General features: G+C 56.8%; 1 protein-coding gene across 2 annotated transcripts in view; it reads right to left on the bottom strand.

Moving 5' to 3' along the window:
* Positions 1-2900: 2900 nt before the first annotated feature.
* Positions 2901-16534, bottom strand: part of pparg (peroxisome proliferator activated receptor gamma) — a 54245-nt gene continuing 40611 nt past the window's right edge. The window contains exons 6-7 of one of the 2 annotated variants that reach the window (XM_031901300.1): positions 14738-15182; positions 2901-3424 (exon numbers count right to left, since the gene is read on the bottom strand). In XM_031901300.1, the coding sequence (XP_031757160.1) occupies positions 3177-3424; positions 14738-15182 (693 nt within the window). In that variant the 3' untranslated portion in view covers positions 2901-3176. Of the gene's footprint in view, positions 3425-6289; positions 6506-14737; positions 15183-16534 lie in introns of those variants that run through there. The other variant, XM_031901301.1, reaches the window with a different exon arrangement.

The following is a 16534-nucleotide window of genomic DNA, read 5'->3' as shown; positions in this document are numbered from 1 at the left end:
AGCTACCTACCTACATACCCACCTACCTACCTACTCACCTACCTACCTACCCACCTACCTAACCACCTATATATCTAGCTACCTACCTACCCACCTATATATCTAGCTACCTACCTACATACCCACCTACCTACCTACTCACCTACATACCTACCCACCTATATATCTAGCTACCTACCTACATACCCACCTACCTACCTACTCACCTACCTACCTACCCACCTACCTAACCACCTATATATCTAGCTACCTACCTACCCACCTACCTAACCACCTATATATCTAGCTACCTACCTACCCACCCACCTATATATCTAGCTACCTACCTACATACCCACCTACCTACCTACTCACCTACATACCTACCCACCTATATATCTAGCTACCTACCTACATACCCACCTACCTACTCACCTACCTACCTACCCACCTACCTAACCACCTATATATCTAGCTACCTACCCACCTATATATCTAGCTACCTACCTACCCACCTACCTACCTACTCACCTACATACCTACCTACCCACCTATATATCTAGCTACCTACTTACCTACCTACCCACCTATATATCTAGCTACCTACTTACCTACCTACCCACCTATATATCTAGCTACTTACCTACCCACCTACCTAACCACCTATATATCTAGCTACCTACCTACCCACCTACTCACCTACATACCTACCTACCCACCTATATATCTAGCTACCTACCTATATATCTAGCTACCTACTTACCTACCTACCCACCTACCTACACACACACACACAATTTCAGACACAGTTGTATAATTTTCACCTTTCAGTAGAGTTTAGGGTTTGGGGGGCTCATTAGATGCTGGGGTGTCAGGCAGGGGGGGAGGGGCTAGAGAGCAAGCTCTGTGCCAAACCCACCTGCACCAATCCCGTTACAGTGCAGCTCCCAGGGGAGCCAATAGCAACTGCGAAACTGATTGGCCGGGAGCCTGAGGGCAGAGGGGGTGGGGCAAATGAAAGAGAAATTATATGGGGGGTCGGGGGTATTCGCCCCGAGTTCTAAATGGAGCTGAAGGTGTGGGGTCCCCCAAACCTAGGGATGGGAATATGGGGGCGCAGTGGGCGGGGCTGAGTGTTACCCTGCTCTGAGGCAAAAAGCTGCTCCTGGATCTAAGTCTTAAATCCGAATGTCAGCTCTTGTGCAGAGAGCACTGATTGGATGCAGCTGAGCCGTAAAATCCCCCTGACACCATGGCCCGTACCCCTATAAGCAGCGTTGGCTTCTGCCTGCTGGGGGCGCCTTGGGGCACATCCCCCATTTTGCCCCGGTGTGATTAAGGCTGTTACCCCTACTGAACCAAGATAGGGACAAACTTCAGATCCAACTCGGCAACACTGTGTTAGCGGGGACCCCCCCCCCAGATAGAGGGGGCGGGGCTCGGAAATAAGAGTTTAAAGAGGAGCGGAACTCCCTGCACCCCAACTCCCTGCACCCCAATGTTCCCAATATCCGTTCTTATGAATTTCCATAGTTATTATTATACATTCCCGTCACTAACAGATAATTGTATTTACTGAGATTTAACCCCACAGAGCCCTGCGCTCAGCATAGGGAATAATAATAATGGGACCCGGGGTATCGCTCCTCCCCCCCAGGGTAAATAGATTCATTCTTACCCAGGAGAGAATTCTAAGTACCCCCTGATCCTGGGGCACTCACTTACCTTGGCCAGGTAGGTCCCTCCCCCAGGTAAGTGAATCCATAGTCTCTCCTTCAGCCCTGCCCCCTCTAGTGGCAGCAACTGTGTCTGCAGCCTCTCCTGTATCTATATGGGTACCCCTGGAACTATAGCGGGGTGACTGTTACCCCAATGTTTCTATATATCTGTAACCTTGTTATGGGCTAAGGGGGCCCAGCCTGAAGGCCAGTTAGGGGGGGATTTGGGGTGAGTGCTTATTTGTGCCCTGGGTACCCCTGGAACTATAGCGGGGTGACTGTTACCCCAATGTTTCTATATATCTGTAACCTTGTTATGGGCTAAGGGGCCCAGCCTGAAGGCCAGTTAGGGGGGGATTTGGGGTGAGTGCTTATTTGTGCCCTGGGTACCCCTGGAACTATAGCGGGGTGACTGTTACCCCAATGTTTCTATATATCTGTAACCTTGTTATGGGCTAAGGGGGCCCAGCCTGAAGGCCAGTTAGGGGGGGATTTGGGGTGAGTGCTTATTTGTGCCCTGGGTACCCCTGGAACTATAGCGGGGTGACTGTTACCCCAATGTTTCTATATATCTGTAACCTTGTTATGGGCTAAGGGGGCCCAGCCTGAAGGCCAGTTAGGGGGGGATTTGGGGTGAGAGCTTATTTGTGCCCTGGGTACCCCTGGAACTATAGCGGGGTGACTGTTACCCCAATGTTTCTATATATCTGTAACCTTGTTATGGGCTAAGGGGGCCCAGCCTGAAGGCCAGTTAGGGGGGGATTTGGGGTGAGTGCTTATTTGTGCCCTGGGTACCCCTGGAACTATAGCGGGGTGACTGTTACCCCAATGTTTCTATATATCTGTAACCTTGTTATGGGCTAAGGGGGCCCAGCCTGAAGGCCAGTTAGGGGGGGATTTGGGGTGAGTGCTTATTTGTGCCCTGGGTACCCCTGGAACTATAGCGGGGTGACTGTTACCCCAATGTTTCTATATATCTGTAACCTTGTTATGGGCTAAGGGGGCCCAGCCTGAAGGCCAGTTAGGGGGGGATTTGGGGTGAGTGCTTATTTGTGCCCTGGGTACCCCTGGAACTATAGCGGGGTGACTGTTACCCCAATGTTTCTATATATCTGTAACCAGAGAAGCACAGAGAGTGTTAGTTCAGCCGGACTGTGGTGGAACAGACAGTGATTGGGCCTTTCCAGACTAAATGGTACAAAATAAAAACGAGCATTTAATAACGAGACATTTAATAACGAGACATTTAATAACGAGACATTTAATAACGAGACATTTAATTGCATGGGGGCTTCTATAAACCTTTGTAGAAAGTAGGACGTTTGCATATTGTTGCCCCCCCAGGTGTCAGATCCAATCTCCGAGAGTCAGAATCCTGAGGAGCCAATAAGGCGCTGTGGGCGTGGCTCTGCAGCATCGTTGCGTTTCCCATATAGAAATAGTGCAAATGGGGGCGAGTGCGTCTGGGTTTGGGGGGGCTCAGTATAAGTCTTTGTAGATCTCCTGTAAGAGGGGGTGCAGGCACATGTCCGCCTCCGTCTTCTTTATGAGCTGCAGCAGCTGCACGTGCTCAGTCACCACCTGGCGCAGGTCCGTCATCTTCTGCAGCAGCTTCGCGAAGAGTTGCGCCGAGTCCGGGTGGTTGAGTTTGAGCTGCAGCTCCAGCGCCTGTAACAGACTCCCCTGTATCTCCTCTATGGGCCCCACGTTCAGCAGCCCCGGCCGGTCTGTGGGGAACAGAAATGTGAGTGTGAGTGTGTGCTCATGTGAGTGTGGGGGGGCCTGTAACAGACTCCCCTGTATCTCCTCTATGGGCCCCACGTTCAGCAGCCCCGGCCGGTCTGTGGGGAACAGAAATGTGAGTGTGAGTGTGTGCTCATGTGAGTGTGGGGGGCCTGTAACAGACTCCCCTGTATCTCCTCTATGGGCCCCACGTTCAGCAGCCCCGGCCGGTCTGTGGGGAACAGAAATGTGAGTGTGAGTGTGTGCTCATGTGAGTGTGGGGGGCCTGTAACAGACTCCCCTGTATCTCCTCTATGGGCCCCACGTTCAGCAGCCCCGGCCGGTCTGTGGGGAACAGAAATGTGAGTGTGAGTGTGTGCTCATGTGAGTGTGGGGGGGCCTGTAACAGACTCCCCTGTATCTCCTCTATGGGCCCCACGTTCAGCAGCCCCGGCCGGTCTGTGGGGAACAGAAATGTGAGTGTGAGTGTGTGCTCATGTGAGTGTGGGGGGGCCTGTAACAGACTCCCCTGTATCTCCTCTATGGGCCCCACGTTCAGCAGCCCCGGCCGGTCTGTGGGGAACAGAAATGTGAGTGTGAGTGTGTGCTCATGTGAGTGTGGGGGGGCCTGTAACAGACTCCCCTGTATCTCCTCTATGGGCCCCACGTTCAGCAGCCCCGGCCGGTCTGTGGGGAACAGAAATGTGAGTGTGAGTGTGTGCTCATGTGAGTGTGGGGGGGCCTGTAACAGACTCCCCTGTATCTCCTCTATGGGCCCCACGTTCAGCAGCCCCGGCCGGTCTGTGGGGAACAGAAATGTGAGTGTGAGTGTGTGCTCATGTGAGTGTGGGGGGGCCTGTAACAGACTCCCCTGTATCTCCTCTATGGGCCCCACGTTCAGCAGCCCCGGCCGGTCTGTGGGGAACAGAAATGTGAGTGTGAGTGTGTGCTCATGTGAGTGTGGGGGGGCCTGTAACAGACTCCCCTGTATCTCCTCTATGGGCCCCACGTTCAGCAGCCCCGGCCGGTCTGTGGGGAACAGAAATGTGAGTGTGAGTGTGTGCTCATGTGAGTGTGGGGGGGCCTGTAACAGACTCCCCTGTATCTCCTCTATGGGCCCCACGTTCAGCAGCCCCGGCCGGTCTGTGGGGAACAGAAATGTGAGTGTGAGTGTGTGCTCATGTGAGTGTGGGGGGGCCTGTAACAGACTCCCCTGTATCTCCTCTATGGGCCCCACGTTCAGCAGCCCCGGCCGGTCTGTGGGGAACAGAAATGTGAGTGTGAGTGTGTGCTCATGTGAGTGTGGGGGGGCCTGTAACAGACTCCCCTGTATCTCCTCTATGGGCCCCACGTTCAGCAGCCCCGGCCGGTCTGTGGGGAACAGAAATGTGAGTGTGAGTGTGTGCTCATGTGAGTGTGGGGGGGCCTGTAACAGACTCCCCTGTATCTCCTCTATGGGCCCCACGTTCAGCAGCCCCGGCCGGTCTGTGGGGAACAGAAATGTGAGTGTGAGTGTGTGCTCATGTGAGTGTGGGGGGGCCTGTAACAGACTCCCCTGTATCTCCTCTATGGGCCCCACGTTCAGCAGCCCCGGCCGGTCTGTGGGGAACAGAAATGTGAGTGTGAGTGTGTGCTCATGTGAGTGTGGGGGGCCTGTAACAGACTCCCCTGTATCTCCTCTATGGGCCCCACGTTCAGCAGCCCCGGCCGGTCTGTGGGGAACAGAAATGTGAGTGTGAGTGTGTGCTCATGTGAGTGTGGGGGGGCCTGTAACAGACTCCCCTGTATCTCCTCTATGGGCCCCACGTTCAGCAGCCCCGGCCGGTCTGTGGGGAACAGAAATGTGAGTGTGAGTGTGTGCTCATGTGAGTGTGGGGGGGCCTGTAACAGACTCCCCTGTATCTCCTCTATGGGCCCCACGTTCAGCAGCCCCGGCCGGTCTGTGGGGAACAGAAATGTGAGTGTGAGTGTGTGCTCATGTGAGTGTGGGGGGGGGGGCCTGTAACAGACTCCCCTGTATCTCCTCTATGGGCCCCACGTTCAGCAGCCCCGGCCGGTCTGTGGGGAACAGAAATGTGAGTGTGAGTGTGTGCTCATGTGAGTGTGGGGGGGCCTGTAACAGACTCCCCTGTATCTCCTCTATGGGCCCCACGTTCAGCAGCCCCGGCCGGTCTGTGGGGAACAGAAATGTGAGTGTGAGTGTGTGCTCATGTGAGTGTGGGGGGGGGGCCTGTAACAGACTCCCCTGTATCTCCTCTATGGGCCCCACGTTCAGCAGCCCCGGCCGGTCTGTGGGGAACAGAAATGTGAGTGTGAGTGTGTGCTCATGTGAGTGTGGGGGGGCCTGTAACAGACTCCCCTGTATCTCCTCTATGGGCCCCACGTTCAGCAGCCCCGGCCGGTCTGTGGGGAACAGAAATGTGAGTGTGAGTGTGTGCTCATGTGAGTGTGGGGGGGCCTGTAACAGACTCCCCTGTATCTCCTCTATGGGCCCCACGTTCAGCAGCCCCGGCCGGTCTGTGGGGAACAGAAATGTGAGTGTGTGCTCATGTGAGTGTGGGGGGGCCTGTAACAGACTCCCCTGTATCTCCTCTATGGGCCCCACGTTCAGCAGCCCCGGCCGGTCTGTGGGGAACAGAAATGTGAGTGTGAGTGTGTGCTCATGTGAGTGTGGGGGGGGCCTGTAACAGACTCCCCTGTATCTCCTCTATGGGCCCCACGTTCAGCAGCCCCGGCCGGTCTGTGGGGAACAGAAATGTGAGTGTGAGTGTGTGCTCATGTGAGTGTGGGGGGGCCTGTAACAGACTCCCCTGTATCTCCTCTATGGGCCCCACGTTCAGCAGCCCCGGCCGGTCTGTGGGGAACAGAAATGTGAGTGTGAGTGTGTGCTCATGTGAGTGTGGGGGGGGGGGCCTGTAACAGACTCCCCTGTATCTCCTCTATGGGCCCCACGTTCAGCAGCCCCGGCCGGTCTGTGGGGAACAGAAATGTGAGTGTGAGTGTGTGCTCATGTGAGTGTGGGGGGGCCTGTAACAGACTCCCCTGTATCTCCTCTATGGGCCCCACGTTCAGCAGCCCCGGCCGGTCTGTGGGGAACAGAAATGTGAGTGTGAGTGTGTGCTCATGTGAGTGTGGGGGGGTATGCACCTATATGAGAGAGTGCAGGGGGGTTGGAGTGCACTCAGGTCCCAATAATGGGCCAGGCTAGTAGAGTGGAAGCTCTGTGGGTGAGTGGGCGGAGCCCCAGGGGGAGGGCACGGAATGGCTGTTACTAATAAGGAGGGAGGAAGCCAAATTTAAACACTTCCTGTTCTACAAAAAGCCAAAAAAACCCCCAAATGAATAAAATCGACTATTTCCGGTATTTGTTGACTTCCTCTTTGTGACACAGAGACCCGGAGACCCCAGGAACCCCCCCCCCCCGAGATAGAATGGTCTGAGCCCCCCCCAGGCAGAATGGTCTGAGCCCCCCCCAGGCAGAATGGTCTGAGCCCCCCCCCAGGCAGAATGGTCTGAGCCCCCCCCCGAGATAGAATGGTCTGAGCCCCCCCCAGGCAGAATGGTCTGAGCCCCCCCAGGCAGAATGGTCTGAGCCCCCCCCCAGGCAGAATGGTCTGAGCCCCCCCCAGGCAGAATGGTCTGAGCCCCCCCCCGAGATAGAATGGTCTGAGCCCCCCCCCGAGATAGAATGGTCTGAGCCCCCCCCAGGCAGAATGGTCTGAGCCCCCCCCCCGAGATAGAATGGTCTGAGCCCCCCCCCGAGATAGAATGGTCTGAGCCCCCCCCCAGGCAGAATGGTCTGAGCCCCCCCCCCCGAGATAGAATGGTCTGAGTCCCCCCCGAGATAGAATGGTCTGAGCCCCCCCCAGGCAGAATGGTGTGAGCCCCCCCCCAGGCAGAATGGTCTGAGCCCCCCCCGGCAGAATGGTCTGAGCCCCCCCCAGGCAGAATGGTCTGAGCCCCCCCCCAGGCAGAATGTTCTGAGCCCCCCCCCAGGCAGAATGTTCTGAGCCCCCCCCCAGGCAGAATGGTCTGAGGCCCCCCCAGGCAGAATGGTCTGAGCCCCCCCCCCGGCAGAATGGTCTGAGCCCCCCCCCAGGCAGAATGGTCTGAGCCCCCCCCCCAGGCAGAATGGTCTGAGGCCCCCCCAGGCAGAATGGTCTGAGCCCCCCCCCCGGCAGAATGGTCTGAGCCCCCCCCCAGGCAGAATGGTCTGAGCCCCCCCCCCAGGCAGAATGGTCTGAGCCCCCCCCCAGGCAGAATGGTCTGAGCCCCCCCCCAGGCAGAATGGTCTGAGGCCCCCCCAGGCAGAATGGTCTGAGCCCCCCCCCCGGCAGAATGGTCTGAGCCCCCCCCCAGGCAGAATGGTCTGAGCCCCCCCCCCAGGCAGAATGGTCTGAGCCCCCCCCCAGGCAGAATGGTCTGAGCCCCCCCCCAGGCAGAATGGTCTGAGGCCCCCCCAGGCAGAATGGTCTGAGCCCCCCCCCCGGCAGAATGGTCTGAGCCCCCCCCCAGGCAGAATGGTCTGAGCCCCCCCCCCCAGGCAGAATGGTCTGAGCCCCCCCCCCAGGCAGAATGGTCTGAGCCCCCCCCCAGGCAGAATGGTCTGAGCCCCCCCCCCCGGCAGAATGGTCTGAGCCCCCCCCCAGGCAGAATGGTCTGAGCCAAGATCTGCTCCTATAGATTAAAGGTGGCCATACACGAGGCGATTTCGCTCGTTGTGCGATGAACGATTATATCGACAAACGATCGTATGGCGATCGAGTTCCCATACGATATGCCATCCACGGGCAACGATAATTCGGGAAAGATTTTGTCGCATCATTATCGTAAAATACCTACGATCGTACATCTACGTACGATCGATGTCGTTGACTTCTGCTGCTGGCAATCGTGACATGCGCAGAGAACAATCGTTGAAAGACAAATGTCTGACACTCACACCAACTGGCAGATTTTATCGTTAAACGACCAAAATTTTTAAACCTGGCCAATCGATTTTGGGGACGATAATGTCGGCTCGTTTAGTGGGCCGACGATCGTTCGTACACCACCAACTATACGATAACTTAACGATAGCATCGGATCGTTCGGGAATCGGTCGTTTGTAAGTAAAAAATCGGTCCGTGTATGGCCACCTTAAGGGCCACAGCCTGGCACCTTCCTGGTGCCTGGGATACAGTGGTGCATTCTGGGATACAGTGGTGCATTCTGGGATACAGTGGTGCATTCTGGGATACAGTGGTGCATTCTGGGATACAGTGGTGCATTCTGGGATACAGTGGTGCATTCTGGGATACAGTGGTGCCTGGGATATAGCGGAGCATTCTGGGATATAGCGGAGCATTCTGGGATATAGAGGTGCATTCTGGGATACAGTGGTGCCTGGGATATAGCGGAGCATTCTGGGATATAGAGGTGCATTCTGGGATATAGAGGTGCATTCTGGGATACAGTGGTGCCTGGGATATAGCGGAGCATTCTGGGATATAGAGGTGCATTCTGGGATACAGTGGTGCATTCTGGGATATAGCGGAGCATTCTGGGATACAGAGGTGCATTCTGGGATATAGAGGTGCATTCTGGGATACAGTGGTGCATTCTGGGATATAGCGGAGCATTCTGGGATACAGTGGTGCATTCTGGGATATAGAGGTGAATTCTGGGATATAGAGGTGCATTCTGGGATATAGAGGTGCATTCTGGGATATAGAGGTGCATTCTGGGATACAGTGGTGCATTCTGGGATATAGAGGTGCATTCTGGGATATAGAGGTGCATTCTGGGATACAGTGGTGCATTCTGGGATATAGAGGTGCATTCTGGGATATAGCGGAGCATTCTGGGATACAGTGGTGCATTCTGGGATATAGAGGAGCATTTTGGGATACAGTGGTGCATTCTGGGATATAGAGGTGCATTCTGGGATACAGTGGTGCATTCTGGGATAGAGTGGTGCATTCTGGGATATAGAGGTGCATTCTGGGATACAGTGGTGCATTCTGGGATAGAGTGGTGCATTCTGGGATATAGAGGTGCATTCTGGGATACAGTAGTGCATTCTGGGATAGAGTGGTGCATTCTGGGATATAGAGGTGCATTCTGGGATACAGTAGTGCATTCTGGGATATAGAGCTGCATTCTGGGATATAGAGGTGCATTCTGGGATACAGTGGTGCATTCTGGGATATAGAGGTGCATTCTGGGATACAGTAGTGCATTCTGGGATACAGTGGTGCATTCTGGGATATAGAGGTGCATTCTGGGATACAGTGGTGCATTCTGGGATATAGAGGAGCATTCTGGGATACAGTGGTGCATTCTGGGATATAGAGGTGCATTCTGGGATACAGTGGTGCATTCTGGGATAGAGTGGTGCATTCTGGGATATAGAGGTGCATTCTGGGATACAGTAGTGCATTCTGGGATATAGAGGTGCATTCTGGGATACAGTGGTGCATTCTGGGATATAGAGGTGCATTCTGGGATATAGAGGTGCATTCTGGGATACAGTGGTGCATTCTGGGATATAGAGGTGCATTTTGGGATATAGAGGTGCATTCTGGGATACAGTGGTGCATTCTGGGATATGGAGGTGCATTCTGGGATACAGTGGTGCATTCTGGGATATAGAGGTGCATTTTGGGATATAGAGGTGCATTCTGGGATACAGTGGTGCATTCTGGGATATGGAGGTGCGGGGTGGTCCGCTGCACTGTCCTGTCTGGCTCAGGAATTACACTGGGGGGGGGGGGCAATGTGTTCACTTAATGGGCAATTGTGCTAAAAGCCCCACATCTGCAGTTGGTCTGGTTTAATACTTTAATAAGTAGTAAACAAAGGGCCGGATCTTCCCGTAACTGCCGCCTAACGGCCCGGGGAGTCTAAGTGCCGCCTAACGGCCCGGGGAGTCTAACTGCCGCCTAACGGCCCGGGGAGTCTAACTGCCGCCTAACGGCCTGGGGAGTCTAAGTGCCGCCTAACGGCCCGGTGAGTCTAAGTGCCGCCTAACGGCCCGGGGAGTCTAAGTGCCGCCTAACGGCCCGGGGAGTCTAACTGCCGCCTAACGGCCTGGGGAGTCTAAGTGCCGCCTAACGGCCCGGGGAGTCTAACTGCCGCCTAACGGCCTGGGGAGTCTAAGTGCCGCCTAACGGCCTGGGGAGTCTAAGTGCCGCCTAACGGCCCGGGGAGTCTAAGTGCCGCCTAACGGCCTGGGGAGTCTAACTGCCGCCTAACGGCCTGGGGAGTCTAAGTGCCGCCTAACGGCCTGGGGAGTCTAAGTGCCGCCTAACGGCCCGGTGAGTCTAAGTGCTGACAATTACAGGGGATTAACCAATAGCGACCAAACCAACTGTATTCATGAAATATACCCCCCCCCATCCTTTATAATCTCCCACTGTCTGATAATCCTTTAGCCCTGGGGGGGGACATATAAACCTGCAGCCCTGGGGGGGGGGACATATAAACCTGCAGCCCTGGGGGGGGACATATAAACCTGCAGCCCTGGGGGGACATATAAACCTGCAGCCCTGGGGGGGACATATAAACCTGCAGCCCTGGGGGGGGACATATAAACCTGCAGCCCTGGGGGGGGACATATAAACCTGCAGCCCTGGGGGGGGACATATAAACCTGCAGCCCTGGGGGGGGGGACATATAAACCTGCAGCCCTGGGGGGGACATATAAACCTGCAGCCCTGGGGGGGGCATATAAACCTGCAGCCCTGGGGGGGCATATAAACCTGCCAGCCCTGGGGGGGACATATAAACCTGCAGCCCTGGGGGGGACATATAAACCTGCAGCCCTGGGGGGGGACATATAAACCTGCAGCCCTGGGGGGGACATATAAACCTGCAGCCCTGGGGGGGGGACAATAAACCTTGCAGCCCTGGGGGGGGGACATATTAAACCTGCAGCCCTGGGGGGAGCATATAAACCTGCAGCCCTGGGGGGGGCATAAACCTGCAGCCCTGGGGGGGGGGACATATAAACCTGCAGCCCTGGGGGGGGGACATATAAACCTGCAGCCCTGGGGGGGACATATAAACCTGCAGCCCTGGGGGGGGCATATAAACCTGCAGCCCTGGGGGGCATATAAACCTGCAGCCCTGGGGGGGGACATATAAACCTGCAGCCCTGGGGGGGGGGGACATATAAACCTGCAGCCCTGGGGGGGGACATATAAACCTGCAGCCCTGGGGGGGACATATAAACCTGCAGCCCTGGGGGGGGACATATAAACCTGCAGCCCTGGGGGGGACATATAAACCTGGGCCCTGGGGGGGACATATAAACTTGCAGCCCTGGGGGGGACATATAAACCTGCAGCCCTGGGGGGGGGGACATATAAAGCCTGCAGCCCTGGGGGGGACATATAACCTTGCACCCTGCGGGGGGGCATATAAACCTGCAGCCCGTGGCGGGGGGACATATAAAGCGCCTGCAGCGCTGGGGGGGGGGGACATATAAACCTGCAGCCCTGGGGGCGGACATTAAACCTCAGCCTGCTGGGGGGGGGGGACATATAAACCTGCAGCCCTGGGGGGGGACATTATAAACCTGCAGCCCTGGGGGGGGGGACATATAAACCTGCAGCCCTGGGGGGGGGGACATATAAACCTGCAGCCCTGGGGGGGGGGACATATAAACCTGCAGCCCTGGGGGGGGGGACATATTAAACCTGCAGCCCTGGGGGGGGGACATATAAACCTGCAGCCCTGGGGGGGGGGACATATAAACCTGCAGCCCTGGGGGGGGGACATATTAAACCTGCAGCCCTGGGGGGGGGGGACATATAAACCTGCAGCGCCTGGGGGGGGGACATATAAACCTGCAGCCCTGGGGGGGGGGGGACATATAAACCTGCAGCCCTGGGGGGGGGACATATAAACCTGCAAGCCCTGGGGGGGGGGACATATAAACCTGCAGCCCTGGGGGGGGACATATAAACCTGCAGCCCTGGGGGGGCATAACTGCGCCTGGGGGGGACATATAAACCTGCAGCCCTGGGGGGGAACTGAGCCTACCTGCGCCTGGGGGGGGGACATATAATGAGCCTTGGGGGCCAACCTGCGCCCTGGGGGGGGGGACATATAAACCTGCCAGCCCTGGGGGGGGGGACATATAAACCTGGCAGCCCTGGGGGGGGGACATATAAACCTGCAGCCCTGGGGGGGGGGACATATAAACCTGCAGCCCTGGGGGGGGGACATTATAAACCTGCAGCCCTGGGGGGGGGACATATAAACCTGCAGCCCTGGGGGGGGGGACATATAAACCTGCAGCCCTGGGGGGGGGACATATAAACCTGCAGCCCTGGGGGGGGGACATATAAACCTGCAGCCCTGGGGGGGGACATATAAACCTGCAGCCCTGGGGGGGGGACATATAAACCTGCAGCCCTGGGGGGGGGACATATAAACCTGCAGCCCCTGGGGGGGGGGACATATAAACCTGCAGCCCTGGGGGGGGGACATATAAACCTGCAGCCCTGGGGGGGGGGGACATATAAACCTGCAGCCCTGGGGGGGACATATAAACCTGCAGCCCTGGGGGGGACATATAAACCTGCAGCCCTGGGGGGGACATATAAACCTGCAGCCCTGGGGGGGGACATATAAACCTGCAGCCCTGGGGGGGACATTATAACCTGCAGCCCTGGGGGGGACATATAAACCTGCAGCCCTGGGGGACATATAAACCTGCAGCCCTGGGGGGACATATAAACCTGCAGCCCTGGGGGGACATAAACCTGCAGCCCTGGGGGACATATAAACCTGCAGCCCTGGGGGGGACATATAAACCTGCAGCCCTGGGGGGGGGACATATAAACCTGCAGCCCTGGGGGGGGGACATATAAACCTGCAGCCCTGGGGGGGGGGGGACATATAAACCTGCAGCCCTGGGGGGACATATAAACCTGCAGCCCTGGGGGGGGGGACATATAAACCTGCAGCCCTGGGGGGGACATATAAACCTGCAGCCCTGGGGGGGGGACATATAAACCTGCAGCCCTGGGGGGGGACATATAAACCTGCAGCCCTGGGGGGAAGGAATATAAACCGTGCAGCCCTGGGGGGGGACATATAAACCTGCAGCCCTGGGGGGGGGGGACATATAAACCTGCAGCCCTGGGGCGGGGACATATAAACCTGCAGCCCTGGGTGGGGACATATAAGCCTGCAGCCCTGGGGGGGGGGATAAACCTGCCAGCCCTGGGGGGGGACATATAAACCTGCAGCCCTGGTGGGGGGGGGGACATATAAACCTGCAGGCCCTGGGGGGGGACATATTAGAGTGCGCAGACTGCCCAGCGAGGGGCTGTAACTATTTAGAGTGCCCAGACTGCCCAGGAGGGAGCTGTAACTATTAGAGTGCCAGACTGGCCGGCGAGGAGCTGTAACTATAGAGTGCCAGACTGGCCCGCGAGTGGGCTGTAACTATTAGGAGTGCCAGACTTGCCCCAGCGAGGGGCTTAGAACTATTAGAGTGCCAGGACTGCCCAGCGAGGGGGCTGTAACTATTAGAGTGCCAGACTGCCCAGCGAGGGCTGTAACTATTAGAGTGCCAGACTGCCCAGCGAGGGGCTGTAACTATTAGAGTGCCAGACTGCCCAGCGAGTGGCTGTAACTATTAGAGTGCCAGACTGCCCAGCGAGTGGCTGTAACTATTAGAGTGCCAGACTGCCCAGCGAGGGGCTGTAACTATTAGAGTGCCAGACTGCCCGGCGAGGGGCTGTAACTATTAGAGTGCCAGACTGCCCGGCGAGTGGCTGTAACTATTAGAGTGCCAGACTGCCCGGCGAGGAGCTGTAACTATTAGAGTGCCAGACTGCCCAGCGAGGGCTGTAACTATTAGAGTGCCAGACTGCCCAGCGAGGGGCTGTAACTATAAGAGTGCCAGGACTGCCCAGCGAGGGGCTGTAACTATAAGAGTGCCAGACTGCCCCAGCGAGGGGCTGTAACTATTAGAGTGCCAGACTGCCCAGCGAGGGGCTGTAACTATTAGAGTGCCAGACTGCCCAGCGAGGAGCTGTAACTATTAGAGTGCCAGACTGCCCAGCGAGGGGCTGTAACTATTAGAGTGCCAGACTGCCCAGCGAGGGGCTGTAACTATAAGAGTGCCAGACTGCCCAGCGAGGGGCTGTAACTATTAGAGTGCCAGACTGCCCAGCGAGGGGCTGTAACTATTAGAGTGCCAGACTGCCCAGCGAGGAGCTGTAACTATTAGAGTGCCAGACTGCCCAGCGAGGAGCTGTAACTATTAGAGTGCCAGACTGCCCAGCGAGGGGCTGTAACTATTAGAGTGCCAGACTCACCTCCGCTAAGGATAATAACTGCTATAAATATCGCCAAGTCGCTGTCGTCGAGTTCGAGGCCGTTGAAGCGAATGGCGAATTCGAACTTGGGCTCCATGAAGTCGGAGAAGGGTTTGCGCAGGCTCTTGAGGAACTCGCGGGTCATGAAGCCCTGCCCCTCGGCAATGAGCACCCCGTCTTTGTTCATGAGCGACGCCAACATGGTGAAGATGATCTCGTGCACCCCGTATTTCAGGAGGGTCACCTGGTCGTTGAGGTCGAGGCTGACGAATCCCGGGATGTTCTTGGCGAATTCCGTGATCTCCCGAACGGCCTCCACGGAGCGCGACTGGCAGCGCTGAAAGATGCGAATCGCCACCTCCTTGTTCTGCTCCGGCGCCTGGCACTGCCCCTTGATCTGGTCTTCCCCCATCATCAGCGAGTTCATGTCGTATATAACCACCGGCTGCAACGGAACCGACCCGTTAGTGCCCGTAGCGCCGGTACCGGGGCCCCTGCCCGGGGCAACTAGTGGCCCTAAGGTGGGATTCAGATTCTCAGGGGCCCCTAGCCTGCCCGGTACAACTAGTGGCCCTAAGGTGGGATTCAGATTCTCAGGGGCCCCTAGCCTGCCCGGTACAACTAGTGGCCCTAAGGTGGGATTCAGATTCTCAGGGGCCCCTAGCCTGCCCGGTACAACTAGTGGCCCTAAGGTGGGATTCAGATTCTATGGGGCCCCTAGCCTGCCCGGTACAACTAGTGGCCCTAAGGTGGGATTCAGATTCTATGGGGCCCCTAGCCTGCCCGGTACAACTAGTGGCCCTAAGGTGGGATTCAGATTCTCAGGGGCCCCTAGCCTGCCCGGTACAACTAGTGGCCCTAAGGTGGGATTCAGATTCTCAGGGGCCCCTAGCCTGCCCGGTACAACTAGTGGCCCTAAGGTGGGATTCAGATTCTCAGGGGCCCCTAGCCTGACCGGTACAACTAGTGGCCCTAAGGTGGGATTCAGATTCTATGGGGCCCCTAGCCTGCCCGGTACAACTAGTGGCCCTAAGGTGGGATTCAGATTCTCAGGGGCCCCTAGCCTGCCCGGTACAACTAGTGGCCCTAAGGTGGGATTCAGATTCTCAGGGGCCCCTAGCCTGCCCGGTACAACTAGTGGCCCTAAGGTGGGATTCAGATTCTCAGGGGCCCCTAGCCTGCCCGGCACAACTAGTGGCCCTAAGGTGGGATTCAGATTCTATGGGTCCCCTAGCCTGCCCGGTACAACTAGTGGCCCTAAGGTGGGATTCAGATTCTCAGGGGCCCATAGAGGAAACAGTTTGGGGCTCATACAAAATGGTTCCCACTACTCCCTGCGCTGCTGCCTGGAGGGGCCTGAGAGTGATGGGGGGGCCATATCACAAGTGCTGAGGGTGCTGGGAGTTGCAGTTTAATGACAGCTACTGGCAGGCTCCTTTCCCCTCCTGATATGCAGTTCCCGGTTGCCACCAGGAGAGGCGCCAGTGCAGGGAGTGCCTATGTGCTGAGCTATGTGTGGCCCCAGGGCCCGTAAGGAGGAAATGCTGCCAGACTCTATACTGACTGGGGGTAAAGTCCAGCGCAGAACAAACACAGAGAACAAGAGCCGCCTATTTGCTCTCTCCCTTCCCTCCCAACTCCCAGGAACCCACTCAGGGGCCCCGTGTGAGGGACACAAGAAACAGCAACTGGCGGGGGGCTCACAGTTATGGGGGGGCAGCAGGGAGGGGTCTGATGGGGGTTATAGATATATATAAGATTTTTGTAACTCGCCCAATCAGCACCGGCCAATATTCT

The sequence above is a fragment of the Xenopus tropicalis genome, chromosome 4, assembly GCF_000004195.4.
Source record: "Xenopus tropicalis strain Nigerian chromosome 4, UCB_Xtro_10.0, whole genome shotgun sequence".
Classification (NCBI taxonomy): Eukaryota; Metazoa; Chordata; class Amphibia; order Anura; family Pipidae; genus Xenopus; species Xenopus tropicalis.
This window is presented reverse-complemented; position numbering and strand designations above follow the sequence as displayed.